At 36.1% G+C, this 18137-nt stretch overlaps 1 protein-coding gene across 23 annotated transcripts in view; it reads left to right on the forward strand.

Moving 5' to 3' along the window:
• Positions 1-18137, forward strand: part of znf740a (zinc finger protein 740a) — a 32541-nt gene that overhangs the window by 584 nt on the left and 13820 nt on the right. For 8 of the 23 annotated variants that reach the window (XM_058791032.1, XM_058791040.1, XM_058791047.1 and 5 more), the window contains exons 2-10: positions 2079-2232; positions 2414-2605; positions 5332-5478; positions 7067-7190; positions 7407-7490; positions 9578-9661; positions 10377-10460; positions 14519-14602; positions 15097-15180. In XM_058791032.1, the coding sequence (XP_058647015.1) occupies positions 2188-2232; positions 2414-2605; positions 5332-5478; positions 7067-7190; positions 7407-7490; positions 9578-9661; positions 10377-10460; positions 14519-14602; positions 15097-15180 (928 nt within the window). In that variant the 5' untranslated portion in view covers positions 2079-2187. The remainder of the gene's footprint in view (positions 1-2078; positions 2233-2413; positions 2606-5331; positions 5479-7066; positions 7191-7406; positions 7491-9577; positions 9662-10376; positions 10461-14518; positions 14603-15096; positions 15181-18137) is intronic. The other 15 variants (XM_058791036.1, XM_058791041.1, XM_058791048.1 and 12 more) reach the window with 11 other exon arrangements.

The raw sequence follows: 18137 nt of genomic DNA on the forward strand, positions 1-18137 counted from the left end.
AAACGCATAATTTAAGTCATCTGCCTCTGGCAGTACTCGCTTTTCAGCCTGGAGTCCAACAGGACCACACTTTGTGGATGTCTCCCATTAGCTAACACACCTCAGTCAACTCCATACTTCATGCCATTATTTGGATATGTCAGATAAATGAGCAAGGTTGAGAGAAATAGATCTAAAACCTCATATGCTTTCCTGTTTGAAGACACTGTGGATCATGATTTGTGCGCCCACAAGGATTTTTAGTTGATTGATGTACTAGTCAAATTGACTTAAAATCCTACAAAGATGTCTTTAATTTGTTTAGAATTAATTTAATAAATTTGTATGGGACTTAACTTCGTATACTGCTAGAAACAGATATTTAACATTTTAGAAGCCTGAAGCTAAAGCAATGATCCAGGACAGCACTGAGCATGAATTTGGGGAAATCACTGTATGGATTGTTGCTTTTATAAAATGGTGACAACAATATAAGAGACTGTTTATCAATAAATAGTGATTTTTTATTAATTATACAAATTGCTGAGTTATTCTACCGCTAGTTAGTTACAGATACATAGCAGTTTTGTGCATAAATTGAATTTGCAGTCCGGGTGTGTGTTCATTGGCATTTTGCAGGAGCTTCAAAAATGCTTCATCCAATTAAAATTTAGAGTCAAAAAAAATATCCATTTGGTATTATTAATTTAAGCCAAAGTATACATTGGTATTGATCAAAATATTTAGCGTATGTGTACGGGCAGATGCATAGCCTTTCAAAGTAGTCCATTTGGTCAAAATCATATAGTCGATGCGCACAAACTAGAAAAGTGTTGTCTTTGTCCAGTGTCTGCGCTTCTTTCTGTTGTGCATTAGAGTTTTGTTTAGATCTTTTAACTTCTTTAAACAAACACACAAAAACGTGAACATCTATGGTTGCTATTCAGTAATGATGTTGTCACTGTTCAGTCTCATCTGCGACCGAAACAGTGGCCTGTGGTTAATCGATTAATCTATTTTTTCTGACAAGTTGGTTAATCTTACAATCTTTTTTTTTTTTTTGCTGAAAAATCTAGTGATTATTTTAGTCAATTAATCTTTTGATAAACTTACCAATGAATAATTACCGCAACTCTTCAGACAGCTCAGGTTTCCCAAAGTTTCATTTTGGTTATAGGAAAAAAATAAAGAGAAAACAATTCTGTATGAACACCACTGTATTAAGCACAGACGACCGTATTCCAGTGCTTGTATATTCAGCCATTTGTTACTGTGAACCTTGTTAAGTATGATTTACTACAATGTCTAGTGTTGACTGTAATTGGAAATGCACTTGTATTATTTATTGGCTAAATTTTGCCAACATCGACTTTGAGCATAAGGTTAGTATAATTCTACATTGTTTAGTTTCATAGGTCTATCTGCATATAAATAGGTTTCAAATTGCAAATAGCAGGAAAACGGCATTGCCATACTAGCCATTAGCATCTGCTCTGGGGAGTCTTGGTTGAGTCTTTGTGTGAAACATGACAGATAAGGAGGCAATGAAGAATCCCAGGCACTGGCTACCAACCAAAAGTCTGACCAAACAGTCCAAATAAAAGTCTGTTTTGTAATTTTGAAGTCGGAGCCCAAGGATGTTTTCTTTTGAGATGCCTCTGTGTTAGCAGTTTTGCCGCGGTAGGCCATTTCACTTTTACCAAGCATGCAGAGCACCATTTTATTACATCTCTGTTTAAAGAACTCCCACACTTTTGATGATCAGGCTCAAGATCTCTGGGATAAAGTCTCATTTTCACTATGTTCAGGAGCCAGAGCTGTTATCAAATTAGGATGAATGTAAACAGTGAGACACATTGAACACAAATTGACATATTTATGTAATCAACGTCATCTTAAATTTACATCACACACAGTTTGAGTTTTAGGTCTAGCAAATTCTTTGTATTCAAAGCGATTTATGGGTTTAAGTGCTGCCTTCAGCCGATGAAAGCCCTTAATTGTTGTGTTACCCGACCTGATCAGTCTTACAACACTTGCTGTATATGCTTTGTGAATGTCTCATGTTTCTACTCTAATTCATATTTGTCACTGCAAAGAAAAGACATTGCTGCCCATGGTAGAGGTCGGTGAGACTTACGTGACACTTGGTCCAAATTGACGTCTCATCTACACATCTTGCCTGTCCCTCAACTGCTGTCCACCATCATGTCACACATACCCGGCAGCTCGGTCCGGGACCACATGAAATGGGTTAGTTCTCTACATGTTTCACACTTCAGGGCATGTATGTTATTTTCCTCTATTGGGTTATTAGATTTTAGATTTTCGTTTTAATTCTAGTCCCAAATCCATTAGTGCTAACTGATTACCACACAAAGTTTACACTTCCAGCAGCAACAGCTCATTGGTTGTCTTGATGTTGTTTTTTAAGGCAGGGCTGTTGGGATGTGAAGCGGTGCTGTCCAGCATGGCTCTGATGCAGGCCAGTTCCATCGCTGCTCCTAAGAAAATGATGTCCCCACTGGGTCCGGCTTTAGGCCACGGTTCAGCCCAGAGGGATGTGCAGGATCGTGGGACGCAAGGACATATGGTCTTACCAACGAGCATGACCTGCCCTCCACTGGTTAGAAGACACCTTCAGGCTATAGATTTTAGAGATGCACCGATTGACCGGGGACCAGAATTAGCCGTTTTTCCGCATGATCGGTCGGTCAGTCCGCCAATTCCGAGCCGGTCTGTTTTGACGTTATACTTATGCTCACATCCGTATGTAAACGTGTCGTTGGTGTGGAAGTTCTTCATTGTGAATAAAGAGGAGACACAAAGTTTGCAATTTATAATACCTATAGGGCCACAGTAAACCATGAGGTAACCACAAGGCTCGATTAACGCTCGTCTGGTACAAGTAGATTTTTTTATAGGGGCAAGTGAGAGAGAATTTTCCTTGCCTGACCTGACAGAAGCCTGATTAAAATGTCAGTTAAAAAAATAATAAAATAAGCAGGGAAGCACTGAAACTTGGCCACCAAAAATTTTCTCGCAACAGTGATTCTGAATTTATTGCATTCAGTGTAAACGAGGACTGATAATGTATTGATGTCCTGCCAGATGAGGCTTGCACAGCATGATGTGTCTGATGTGAGACATGAGAGAGACTCGTGCAGAAATCATTACAAATGAGAGCAACAGCACACACAGAAAGTTATAGATGCATACTCAAGTAAAAAAAACAAAAAAAAAGCTACTTATAATATATGATATAGATAAGCAACATTACACAGCCAAGATATTTCCCTGAATATTAATGCGATTGCAACTCTGATTTTATACAGTAGTAGTTCAATAAACAAGAAGTTCAAATTAAGTGACTTACATTTTAGACTTAATATTGACTGTTTTTGCTCAATTTCACTGACGAAAATAGTTCCAATCAAAGCCACATCAGACCTGTTGTGTCTCAGAGCAACGCAGCGGTGTAAAGTAAACATTTATCGTTTTTTTTTTTTGCTTAATTTTAATAAAGTGGTAAGACTGCAGTATTTTTTGGGATATTAAAATGAATCTTAACATAGTCATAGTTAAACATATAACGCTGTAAAATAAAACGATATACAATTATATGAAAATAATATCTAAATATTTTAATAAGTTATGACATTTGTTTGTAATGTTATGTTATATTTATTGTTCATTGGCCACTGCTTATGCTGAGACTAAACGGTCAGTTAAGCAAGAACACAGTACATCTCAATTCTCACAAGGATGCGTTCTGTGTTCTCGCGTCCTTCCGAGTTCGTTCTTCCAAGGAAGCCTTGCAAGACTGGTCTCCACAAGAACACGAGTCCATTCTCTGCGTTCTTGGAATTGAGAAACAGCCAGTCACTCTCCTCATTTCTGAATGAATCTGCCTTTTGAACGAATCGGTTGAATGAATGACTAAATGACTCACTCTCTACCTACTGGTGGTTTGGTGTCATATTTAAAAGCATCATAGCATTTTTCGCAACATTTCTTATTTGTATGTTCAAAAAACATTAATTTTAAAACATTTATCTTATAAAATTATTTATGCATTTGAAATTTTGCGGTTTAAATGCTTTTATGGCACCTCAGCTTCATCAAACAGTCTGTGTAAATACATCTAATGCTTCTTCAAATGCTGAACTGAATGATTTGAAACAATGTACGAATTTGAAGTGAAAGATGACACATTTAATCAAGTTAGGGGAAAAAACATTTATAAACAGTGGGAAATGACATCTGTTTTGTTATATACAGCAGCTCATTTTCAGTTAATTGTTATTTCTACCTCTTTCTCGTCACAGAGCACTTTATTTTTAGAGTTGTTTTAATGAGAGAACGTTTGTAACTTTTGACTGGGGGATGTAATGTTTCATTGAAATCATTTCTTTTATTATGTAAATATTTTTTTTCATTGGAAAAAAAAGTATAGATTTTTGTTTGTATGTGCTGTCAGTTGTAGTTCTTAGAAAGAAAATTGGTATTGGCAGGTCACACTTACAAAAAACATCTGAAATTGGAATCAGCAAAGAAAATTGCAATCGGTGCATCTCTAATAGATTTGTGATTTAGTTGCAAATTAGTCATTTTTGGTTAAATTGGTTATTTTGTGCCATCTGAAAAAAACTCATAACTCATTTTCAAAAAAACGCCAAAGACATCTTTAAATATCACAAAACTGCTCTTGTCCTTTTATCGTCCTCATTTGTAGGTTGCTTTGGATGAAAGCGTCTGCTAAATGATTAAATGTGAATGTTGTGTAGTGATTCTGATTTGGCAGTGTATAATGCATGATCTTCTGTTTTTAAACATAGTGATTTTGATTAAAAAGTGTGTAAAATAAGTATACATTTAAATTCAGTAATATTGGACATATTTTGTTAATAATTACACATGGGTCTTTAATAATCCCATATTGTTTAAAAAACTACATTTAATATTGTACCTTTTTACTCTTCTTGCACAGAAGGGCCATTTAAAATAAACTGGTAAAGGCAAAAATCAGGTTAGAAATGCTGGTAAATTATAGCACCCAGATAGGTTCAAAGATACCAATATAGGTTCTAAACCTAAAATTTTGTGTCAACTACCCAGTTATTGGTATTACCTTCTGTTATTGAAAAAACAAACAAAAAAAAACCTTGACCTCTACATATAATCCTGTAACTATTGGCATAAAATAAAAACGTAGATGCATTCATTCACTTTGTTGGTAAAATGTAAAAGATTGTTTCAGAAATCTGTTTATTGTATAGTGGTGTATTAAAACACAGAGGTGGCGTTGTAGGTTTACAAGCATTTGTGATTTATGTGTTTGTGTGTCTGTAGCTTCTGCGGAAGGAGGGTGATTTTACAGCTCCCCGACTGCTGGATGAGAAGGAAATGAGACCCAATGAAGACATGCAGCTGAAGAAAAAGAACAGGAAGTCGGGAACACCCTCCAAAGTGAGAGAGCAGGATGGGCAAGCAGGGAAGGTCAGTGTGTGGGGGTGTAGTGTAGTGTGTCACAGTCCTGTGAATGGATTGCCAGTCGGCCACTTATCACGCAAAGTTTGCTTGAATACACTGCTTTCTGTGAGACATTTAAGATTTTCAGTGTTATTTGGTCGTATGAGAGGGTTACTGAGAGTTTTTAAAAAAAAAAATATTTCTCCCGATGTGACATTGCAAGCATTTAAACGGGCTGTTCCTGTATGGTAATGGTGTGTTTGTATTGTTGTGGGGGAGGAGATGGCTGGTTTTGGTCGGGGGGGGGGCGGTCTGTAAAGGGAGGGGAACGCTGTAGCACAATAACTGTTATTGTGTTTTCACAGCACCAGTATCTACTGTGATTTAAAGGGCTTTGATTTTTGGGAATGAAGCAGATCTGCCTTTGTGAAGATTGGTACTTGGCTAGTTAGTTTAAGTTTTGGTTCTTTTATGTGACATTTATTGTTAGGTTTTTCTGTTGTGAGTCATGTGTATGCATGTCTTTTTATACTATGTGCATTTAACATAATAGTTCACCCAGAATTGGAAATTGTGTCACTTTCATGTTATTCAAAATCTGTATGCATTTCTTTATTTTGTGAAACACGAAAGAACATACTATTTTAAAGCCCAGTTCACACCAAGAACGATAACTAAAGATAAATATATTATCCACACCAGTGGGTGATATCGTCTGTTTAACTTTATTCTAAGCTCATGCTCGTCTGCCGCTTTAAGTTCTCCAGCTTGTTATAGTAGGATGGATTCTGATTGGGTGTCAATGTTTGTATCGCTCATCAGTTGGAAAAATTAGTTTTGAAAGTGATTCCAACGATATCGTTTCTCTGTGCCTTTATCGTTATAGCTGTGGTGTGGACTCTGCTATTCTTTAATATTGAGAATGACTTTTAGAACTATATCTTTATCGGTATCTTTATAGTTATCGTCCTTGGTGTGAACAGGCCTTAAGAGTGTGTGTTTCTTATCTAATAAAAGTTAATGTGGTCCAGTTTTATTTTGGACCCCTTTGGCTTTCATAAAATGTGTTTTTCTGTGTCTGCTCAATAAAGGAAATTATACAGCATTAGAATGACGTGGCCATGTGTAAATAATGACAGAAATTTCATTTTGGCATGAGCTATGCAATACTGCATTACTCAGCATTGAATAGTACGCAAAAAAAGACATTCAAAAAGCAATTTTACATAGGCCTAATTGTCATGCAGTGATATTTGCCACTGCTCTGTGACTTGATTTCCCTTGTGGGTGACTGTCAACTGATTTTTAATCTTCTAACTGGAATACATGGTTTTGTGATTCGTGCCTCGTCAGTGTTTCATGCATTTTAGTGTGAAATGATGTATTTAAAACTGAAAAATAAACAAGACGTTTAATAAACTATTTAAGATTGTGAATGAGTACATTTCAGCCTGTTCCTCACACAAAGCTGCTGTGTAGCTTCAGAAGATCTGGAATAAAGTGTATGGATCATTTTTTTAGATCATTCTGTGGTTCTTCTGTTTCTCTTTTTGAACATTGCAAATTCCATTGAAAGGTGCGATTTTAAAATGTCTTCCATTCATTTTCCTGGTAGGCGGTTGTGGATGAAAATGGAAATTGTCCACTTTCAAAAGTCCAGAAGAACTTTATCTGTGATCACTGTTACGGGGCCTTCAGGAGTGGATACCACCTGAAGAGACACATTCTCATTCATACTGGTATGAATATTACAGTTGTATTGACTTGTAAAGAGGTGTACATACAGTATATGCTATTAATATACTTATATACTATACATCACATTAATATATGTGTTAAAATACTATACATTAGGTACAATAATTATTCACTTTTTATTCACACATATATTTATGATGTTAGATTGTGGTGACATGTTAGTGTTTTTCACTCAAATGTCAAATCCTTTATCACAGGAGAAAAGCCGTTTGCTTGTGCCGTGTGTGACATGAGATTTATTCAGCGCTACCACTTGGAGCGACACAGCCTCACTCACACTGGTACGACTTGTTCTTGTGCATTTTTATTTTAAATAGCAACTGTTACCTTCACATTTTTCATCTGATAAATGTAAATAATGTGTTTTAGGGGTAAGATAATTTATTTGAGTGAGTGATGAATTATTGGGCTTGTATGATTTAAAATCCAAATGTCCAAATACCAGAACAGAACAAACATTTTCTTAAAGCTGCACTATAGAAGACTTATTTTATTAAATTCATTTGTTTGTTTGCTTTTGCTAAAAATGAACTAAATTCCAATATTTAGCAAATATGTAACTTTTTTTTTTTTTTTAAGTTTTGAAATTCATGTTCTTGCCTTACCCTGATTCACTCCAATAAGCATTTAATATATATTCAAACTGAGCTGTCGAGTCAGGTGAAGCTTTATAGCTGATCTGATATGATGATCATAAGAGACAATACCTGCTCCACAAGTGACGTGTAATTTTATGTTGTAGCCACAGATGGTAATAGAGAGACCTAAGTTCTGTAGTGCAGTTTTTATGTCAAGTCCTGTACATTTAATGTTTGCACTAGGGATGTTCATTTCGGTTATTTCTCCTAACCGACAGCCGGCGCTCGTTAACCGACAAGATTGTTAAATTAGAATTTAATTTAATTAGAAAAGATAAGTGTCTGTGACCCGTTAAATTAAATTAGATTAATTTTACATGCGCAAAAAGCAGCAAACAACAGAACATGAGGATTCACATGGTCGTTATATCACATCATGCACCTTCAGCGCTTCTGCGAGTGGAGAGATATATATATATATATATATATATATATATATATATATATATATAACGAATAAATAGGCCTATACGAGAAATATATTTTTACTTTAATGAATTAAGAAAACAAAAGAAAAAACTGCGACAAGTAGCCTACTATGCAGAGTTTTGGTTCCTTTTTGTGCTGAGCAAAAGGAAACGGCAGAAAGCAACATCCTATTTTTCTTTAGGCCTATTTTACAAAAGCACAAAGATTTGTTTGTGTTGTGAATGTACACAAATAAAAGCAAACCTTTTACAATTTCGATTATCTTTATGACTAAAAGGAGTAGTTGCTTCCACTGTTAGAAGGAAAAAATTCAAATGATTGCGTCGGCGCCGCATGCGCGCACACTGTTAAGCTTTGCTACCTTGACAATAATTGAAGCCTGTTCATTATCATTGTCAGTCAAACATATGCAAAAAAAACACACTGCTCAGTTTAAATATGTAGTAAAATCTGTGCCGTTAAGCGTTATCACCGTACCGCCGTGATGTTATGCAAAACCTTTTGTTTTACATGGATATTGGAACACCAGTGAAGTAGGCTACATAATAAATAAAATGGCATTCAAATACATCGCGAATATGGAACCATTTGATTTTGTCAAATGAGAGACCCAACATTGGTTTCAGTTTCGTGTTAGCCTAAATGAATACATTTTGGCTTGTCGTTTATATAGCTATAGCTTCTTATATTTTTAATTCTTGTTCTTTTCTAATACTGTTAAATTTAAAGGATTTTTTAGTCGAGTGAGGGGAACTAAAATAGCCTAGCTATGTTTACAGAGTTTATTATAATGTTTGTAAACATTTCACGTCGGCATTAGGCCTATTTCTGAATTAAATAATAAAAGGCGACTTATGTATTTTTTTCTCTGAAAAACACAATTTTTTTTTATACGCGTAGCATATTTTAACCATGCAGCAACCCTTTTAAAATATTTAGATAAATTAGGCCTATAAAAAAATAAAATTCATTGTAGTAATCGGTCAAAATTCTAACAGCCGGTTAATGGTTAACCGGTTAAAATGAGCATCCCTAGTTTGCACCTTAGTTAAATGTCTATTTAATGCTGTCAGACTTGTTTCCCAGTGGTGATCAAACAAAGTTTCATGAACACTGCATGAATCCAAACTAATTGCTTGCATGTTAATCTGAAGTAGGCACTAAATCAAAAATCATGTACTGTATCTTGAATCAGTTAAACCCTTGTGGGTGTATAAAGCTTTGTATTTGTTGTGAGGACATTTGAGCAAGGTTTAGATTCTGTGTAGACGATCATTGAATTTGCCACTCTGTGCATTTAGGGGTGAAGCCGTATGCTTGTTCCATGTGTGACATGCGGTTTTTCCAACGTTACCACTTGGAGAGGCACAGCCTCACTCATACTGGTATGTGTCGTTACATTGGACATTATTTCTAAAACAATTCTTCAATTTTTCCTTTTTACACTGTTTAAAAATGCAATGGCAAAATTCTATGACAAGCATCATCTTTATTTACATTAACTATAATATCAAAGTCACAATTGTTCCATTTTGGATTTATTTTTTTTTTTTTCATTATTGTTTTTTAGATGCTGTTTTTGATTTATGGTAAAAAAAAAAAAAAAATGCTGTAAGGTGCTCTCATTAGTCTTTTTAATTATATAAACCCAAAAATGGATACTTATAAACAGAGTTACAGATCATAGTACGTCTACACAGAACAAAAACCTTTATTTTTATTTTTTTAAGGTCTCTTTACACCAAGTAGAATGACACAAGTCTAAAATACTTGCAAATATTTTTTGCACCAAAGCTATTCACACCATGTTTTAAATCTCTCTTTCTCTCTCTCTCTCTGTTTAAGCATTTGAGCAATTAGAAAGTTGACCCAGGCTCCCAAAAAAAAAAAAAAGTTAATTTGAAATGATGCTAAGGGTACAGTACTAGGCTTTTAGACTTATTTGAAAATGTCAGAATAACTTGTCAGATATTTATAAATGTAAATCCATTTAAACAGGCTTCTGTTAGCAGTACTAGTTAGCAGAATTGCTGTAATTTTGTGATGTTGTGCAGAACTACAATTTGAAGACAGTTTATTCATATTTTGTTCTGCGTTTAGGAGTCAAACCATATGCTTGCACCATGTGTGACATGAGATTTTTCCAAAGATACCACCTTCAGCGACACAGCCTCATTCATACGGGTACAAATTATCTCTTACCCAGTGCGCTGCTGCAACTTTCTGCATTGCTTTTGTTCATTTGACTGACACATTCGAACCATGCCGTGTTACGCTCACTCTGCAGTTCCTTTCTGCTTTGCTGAGCATTCCTGCACATTTTCATGCACATGACCCTTGTTGCCTCTGTTGCCTTTTTAGCATGCTAGATATCGTCTGCATGACGTTTGCTTTGTCTGTGAGGCAATCACAAGTCCCTGTTGAAGCTTCATATTTAATCTTCACAAAAATTGCTTTTCTCTTTCACCTCTATCTTTGAAAGGAGCCCTGCTGATCTTTGTTCTAACAGCAAATTTCCATGAACAAATGTATGTCATTGTGGTTGGCTTTTGTGCAGTACTGCAGAAGATCTGAAGGTGCACGCAAAGTATGGCACTCTTCAACTTATTATTGAAGAATGACAACTTCCTTAGTTTTCCTTCCAAAATTTAATTGATTTTGAGATGTTTGTGCCTTTTTTTTTTAACCATGCATTCAAAATCTCAGTGTCCAACCTGGCAATCATAGTTCATGCGGATATTTCATAAGCTTGTTTACAGATTTCATAGTTTTAGGTTTGAAATGGTGCTAACAGTTTATCTACCAGTTGTCAGTATTAAGTAATATTTTCTGGACCCCACTTTATTGATTTGCCAAATTAGGGCTGGGCGATATGGCAAAATATGTATCATTGCACCAATATAAAATGTCGATTGCAACAGATTTTTATTTTTTGTGTGTATACTAGAGCTGTACAATTAATCGTTACAAGATCGTGATCTCAATTCAAACACCCACACAATCTTATTTCCAAATGACAACGACTCTCCTGTTTCTAAAATTCACCTTTGACAAAGTCATATCAGTGGGGCTAGTTGCATAAACTTAGCCTCTATGTTAAGACAGGGTCTTAAGTTTCATCAACTAGCAGTTATCCAAAGGGTAATTAGTCTTATTTTTGGATTCAACTTAGACTAATCTATGCTTTTATGTAACTGAATAAAAAAAAAAAAAGACCAGTCTTAAAGAAAAAATAAAATAAAATAACTTGTAAGACTAGACTAAACCTTTTCTGCAACCAGCCACAACATTCAAATCTGCCACTGACAGAGAGAGCAGTTATCATGTTTAGGTATGGAACAGTCTTTTTTTTAACCACACAGTTTAATTTCAGTCAGTCATTCATATTATCACTGAAGTAATGGGATAAAAGTATATAGTTAGGGAAAAAAATACTGGTGTCTATGGTATACCTATCAAAATAGAGCAAATCACCTTTTGAAAGTAATTGGCCCTTCAAATAACGTTTGTGTCGATTAAATTGGTGTGCCACTAGGTGACAACAAGTGACCGTTAAATTTATTTGTCAATGAATCATTAATTCAAGAGATTCCTTCAAAACTGCTGATTCATCCAGTAATGACACAAGTGATGTAATTATGAGCGTAATTCAAGTGAGTAATTTATGAGTAATGAATCATTGAATCATTCATTCAAACAATACAAAAAAAAAAAAAAAATCATTCAGATTAAGCATTTTTAAATAGACTACAGGAGTTAATTTTTTGTCACAGCCACTAGTAAAATTAACATGATCTTGTTTAGTTTAGAATTATGGGAGAATTGCGATCTCTATTTGAATGAAAAAAATAAAAAAATAAAAAGCCTGTTCCTCAGTTTATCCAGAATCGTGCAGCTCTAGTGTATACCATGATCTTCAAATATTTGACATGGTTAACTCAGTTTTATGTACAGCAGTCCTGCATGAGAGACACAGAAACATGGAGAAGGATGAACACAGATCAGGAGGACTAAGGCTGAGCGCTGTGATGAGAAGTGTCAGTCAATAGAGATTTTGCTATATTGTTTATATTGCGATGGGTAAATACAGTTGTGCTCAAAATTATTCATACGCCTGGTGTATATGATCAAAGAAGGCAGTGAAAATAAGTTTACATTGTTTATCCATTTGATCTTTCATTGAAAAAAAAAATAATAATAAAAATCTAACCTTTAATTGAAGTAAAAAAGTGGCGGAAAATCATATTATGAAATAAATATTTGTCTTTAGTACTCAAACAATGGCCAAAATTATTGGTACTCCTAGAAATTATTATGATTAAAATATCTCTGAAGTATATTCCCATTCATATTTGCATTTATCACACCAGGGTGACTAAGAAATTATCCAGCCTTGGCCTCCTTTTTCACAGGAATATAAGGAATGAGTATATTCAATATATATGAAGGAACGCAAAGGCCAAATTCTCTTAAATCGTTGATCACAATGAGTAAAATCAAATCAAATATTTCTGATGCAAAAGATTGTTGAACTTCACAAATTAGAAAGTGGCTGTTAGAAAAGAGCTAAAGCATTAAAAATTCCCATTTCCAACATCAGGGCAATAATTAAGAATTTCCATTCGACAGAAAATGTTACAAATCTACCTGGAAGAGGATGTGGGTCTATTTTGTCTTAAAGCAAGGTGAGAAGGAGAGTTTGAGTGGCCGAAGACTCTCCAAGGATCACAGCTGGAGAACTGCTGAAAATAGTTGAGTCCTGGGGTCAGAAAGCCTAAACAAATGATCAAACATCACCTACATCACCACATGTTTGGGAGGGTTTGAAGAAAAATCTACAAAAGAAAACTCTCATCAAGAAACAAACTCTGGTATATTAATTTGCTAGACACTACTGGAGCTTCAAATGGCACTGGCTTCTATGGTCAGATGAAACAAACAAAAAAAAAAAGCTTTTTAATTAACAGCAAACACTCAAGATGGGTTTGGTACACACAGGGATAAAAAGTACCTTGTGTGCAATGAAATATACTGCAGTATCTTTAATGTTGTGGGCCAGAGATCCTGGATATCTTGTTCATATAGATGGCATCATGGATTCTAGCAAATACCAACAGATTAAAAAAAATAAAAAATTAAAACCTGACTGTCCATGCTAGAACTCTTTTAATGGGCAGTGGTTGGAACTTCTAACAGGAAAATGATCCACAAACGAACATCAAAATCAAAACAAAAATGGGTCACTGAGAACAAGACCAACAACCCAGTTCCCTGATGTGAACCCTATAGAAAATAAATAGGGTGAACTAAAGAGAAGAAGCACCAACATGGAGCTGGAAATATGGAGGGTCTGGAGTGATTCTGGATGAAGGAATGATCTCTTGTCAGATGTTCTCTAAACTTATCAAACATTATAGGTGAAGCCTCAGAGCTGTTATCTTTGCAAAAGGAGGTTGTAAAAAGTATTGAATAAAAGGGTATGATTAATAGTGGCCAATGTGTATTAGAGAAAAACATCTCATTATGAGATTTCCCTCCCATTTTAAGTTCTTATTCTCCAATGCACGGTTGGATTTTTGTAAATTTCTAAAATAAAAGATCAAAAGGATTAATGATACAGTTTATTTTCACATCCTCCTTTGATCATATTTACCAAGGGTATGAATAATTTTGAGCACAACTGTATATCTGTACAATGCAGGACTGCATAAAATGTATGACAAAGCATGCACAAAGTCGTCTCTCATGGCTTAGGTCAAATTCACACAAAATTGTCAAAATGGCCATCTTGACAAGTATAACTAAAAAACGAGAGGAGAATTTAAAGGAGTAGTTTGTGCTAAATTATTGCTTTAAAGCACTGACTGTCATCCTTATCCCCGATTTATTATATTAGACATTGTTTACAATATATAAAATAACTTTTTACTTGAATATTCTATTTCCTTTGAAAATATGTCAGATTATGGAAGTAAAATGGCTTGAGACATTTTCATGCTAACCTTCAAAATGAGTGTTAGTAGCTGATAGCCATTATTAGCACTTGTTGCGAGTCAGTGCCCTATTAAGCTGTGCAACCATATTTCACTTGCTTTTTATGTGCTTGCAAACATCTCTTGCACTCTGTTCTTGTGAAGCATGCGATTTCAGCAATATCTGTCAACAATCAGCTCCTATATTGACATAAACGTGTTGTATATACATGGTTTAAATCTTATGCATAATTTGCTCTGGTCATCTAGGGGTGAAGCCGTATGCTTGCTCCATGTGTGACAGGCGTTTTTTCCAACGTTACCACCTCCAGAGACACAGCCTCACTCATACGGGTATGAGCCGTCTCTCTTTACCCTTTGCATTGTTCTTGACTTGACTACACCAATGCACAGCTTAGCACTGTTGCCAACTTGTCAGTGTTTGTCACTATATTTGTTTTGTTTTTTGTTGCTTTTTTTTTTTTTTTTTTTTTTGGGACTGTTGCCTTGGCAATGAAGAAATTTTTTAAAACCTGTTTAAAACTTGGTTTCTACGCTAACAAGATTATAAACAGGGAACTGATTGCGAACATGGGGAAACCTCCAAATATTTATTCAAAGGTTTCTGGCTCAGTATTATTAAACAGTTGGCAGCAATGCTTTAATATCTTGTACACATTGCTTTTTATAGTTCATGACAAAACATGTAAGCAAAACAGTTTGCAAACATAGGTTTGACTGCAACAAACTCGAGTTTGGGCATAGTTACAGACAATGCAATGGGGTGTTGGACATACTGAAAGTTTTTATTCATCAAAACTTAACACATTCCGGTACTCTGTGTTTAGGAGTGAAGCCGTATGCTTGTTCCATGTGTGACATGAGGTTTTTTCAGCGTTACCACCTGCAGAGACACAGCCTAACCCATACGGGTATGAGTCCAAGGGGGCAATGCACATTTAAGCATATAAAACACTTTAGTTTGCAGCCTTTACCACATGGCAATCACACTTTCCATGGTTCTCAATATGCATTTTGGCTTCTTTCTTTTTTTTTTTTGTGACCAAAGGGGTAAACAATTTTTTTATTCAATTTTTTTTTGTGTCCTCTGAATTGCACCTATTTTATTTATTTAATTTTGTCAACGTTGTCATCTCCAGTGGACAGTCTCAGCCACGGGGGTGTGTGTCATGGCTGGCCCATTCTCAGGGAACTGTGCCATATCCCGGCACAGAAATTCTCTTTTGGTTGGTTGTTTGTTCGAAGACCTTAACCCAAACGTGCAGGGCCATAACACTCATAGACATTGTGGGACACCTTGAGGGGCACGGCCCCCCACAATATTCAGTTTACTACTCAACCTATATATATATATACACACATACATACATACACATATATATATACAGTGAGGAAAACAAGTATTTGAACACCCTGCTATTTTGCAAGTTCTCCCACTTAGAAATCATGGAGGGGTCTGACATTGTCATCGTAGGTGCATGTCCACTGTGAGAGACATAATCTAAAAAAAAAATCCAGAAATCACAATGTATGATTTTTTAACTATTTATTTGTATCATACAGATGCAAATAAGTATTTGAACACCTGAGAAAATCAATGTTAATATTTGGTACAGTAGCCTTTGTTTGCAATTACAGAGGTCAAACGTTTCCTGTAGTTTTTCACCAGGTTTGCACACACTGCAGGAGGGATTTTGGCCCACTCCTCCACACAGATCTTCTCTAGATCAGTCAGGTTTCTGGCCTGTCGCAGAGAAACACGGAGTTTGAGCTCCCTCCAAAGATGGGTTTAGGTCTGGAGACTGGCTAGGCCACGCCAGAACCTTGATATGCTTCTTACAGAGCCACTCCTTGGTTATCCTGGCTGTGTGCTTCGGGTCATTGTCATGTTGGAAGACCCAGCCTCGACCCATCTTCAATGCTCTAACTGAGGGAAGGAGGTTGTTCCTCAAAATCTCGCAATACATGGCCCCGGTCATCCTCTCCTTAATACAGTGCAGTCGCCTGTCCCATGTGCAGAAAAACACCCCAAAGATGATGCTACCACCCCATGCTTCACAGTAGGGATGGTGTTCTTGGGATGGTACTCATCATTCTTCTTCCTCCAAACACGTTTAGTGGAATTATGACCAAAAAGTTCTATTTTGGTCTCATCTGACCACATGACTTTCTCCCATGACTCCTCTAGATCATCCAAATGGTCATTGGCAAACTTAAGTCGGGCCTGGACATGTGCTGGTTTAAGCAGGGGAACCTTCCGTGCCATGCATGATTTCAAACCATGACGCCTTAGTGTATTACCAACAGTAACCTTGGAAACGGTGGTCCCAGCTCTTTTCAGGTCATTGACCAGCTTCTCACGTGTAGTTCTGGGCTGATTTCTCACCTTTCTTAGGATCATTGAGACCCCACGAGGTGAGATCTTGCATGGAGCCCCAGTCCGAGGGAGATTGACAGTCATGTTTAGCTTCTTCCATTTTCTAATGATTGCTCCAACAGTGGACCTTTTTCACCAAGCTGCTTGGCAATTTCCCCGAACCTTTCCAGCCTTGTGGAGGTGTACAATTTTGTCTCTAGTGTCTTTGGACAGCTCTTTGGTCTTGGCCATGTTAGTAGTTGGATTCTTACTGATTGTATGGGGTGGACAGGTGTCTTTATGCAGCTAACGACCTCAAACAGGTGCATCTAATTTAGGATAATAAATGGAGTGGAGGTGGACATTTTAAAGGCAGACTAACAGGTCTTTGAGGGTCAGAATTCTAGCTGATAGACAGGTGTTCAAATACTTATTTGCAGCTGTATCATACAAATAAATAGTTAAAAATCATACATTGTGATTTCTGGATTTTTTTTTAGATTATGTCTCTCACAGTGGACATGCACCCACGATGACAATTTCAGACCCTCCATGATTTCTAAGTGGGAGAACTTGCAAAATAGCAGGGTGTTCAAATACTTATTTTCCTCACTGTGTATATATATATATATACACATACATGTGTGTGTGTGTGTGTAATGTATTTATTTATTTAATTTTATTTTTCTGAGTACACTTTATATTATTTGTTAACTACTATGTGCTTACGTTAAGGTAATATGGTTAGGTTTATAGGTGCAGCAAGTGATTTCTGAGAAACATTGTTGATATTTAAAGTCAACACCCAAACAAACCTACCGCTAACAAAAAGAAACGCATCCCTCCCTTCATTGCTTTGCCCCCAAATTCATGAACATTCTATGCTACACAAACAAACATAGTTTGAACACATACAGTAAAGTCAGCTAGAAAATATTCCCAAATTTGTTTGTTTGACTGTTTTAATTTTCAGAAATAACTTACTGCACTTTTAAGTGTGGGTAAAGGGGTATGGGTATTGTCAGCAGCAGTGGTTGCATTAATCAAATATTTTTCATCATTGACTGACTTTTTGTTTTTTGTTTTTTTAGCGGTGAAGGAGAAATCTATTGCAACTTGTAACTGTAATTTCCACCCCTGTCTAGTTGGTGGTGAGTGTGCATATTAATTAGCTGTTATATATTATTGTCTCGTCTTTGATCTGTGTAGCACATTCTGTGGGATTTCCTCCCGGTGAAGCAATGCTTGCAGGATTGGGAAATCCCACATTCAGAGAGTCCTGCAAACTACTTCCCTGGAATTTTGGCTGAAGTGGTGCAGGTAATTGCAGTCTCCAGCAGAGACCGCAGCAGAGCGCAGGGGGGTGAGCCTTCAGAATAAAATTAAAACTTGCCCGCACCTATATTTCAGACACAAACATTGTGTTTTAGTGGCAGTGAAAAACAAACAAACAATTAAAAATTCATCTGCTTTATGTGATGTTGAACATAAAAAATGATGCACAGTCTGCAG

Source organism: Onychostoma macrolepis, chromosome 11 (genome assembly GCF_012432095.1).
Source record: "Onychostoma macrolepis isolate SWU-2019 chromosome 11, ASM1243209v1, whole genome shotgun sequence".
Taxonomy (NCBI): domain Eukaryota; kingdom Metazoa; phylum Chordata; class Actinopteri; order Cypriniformes; family Cyprinidae; genus Onychostoma; species Onychostoma macrolepis.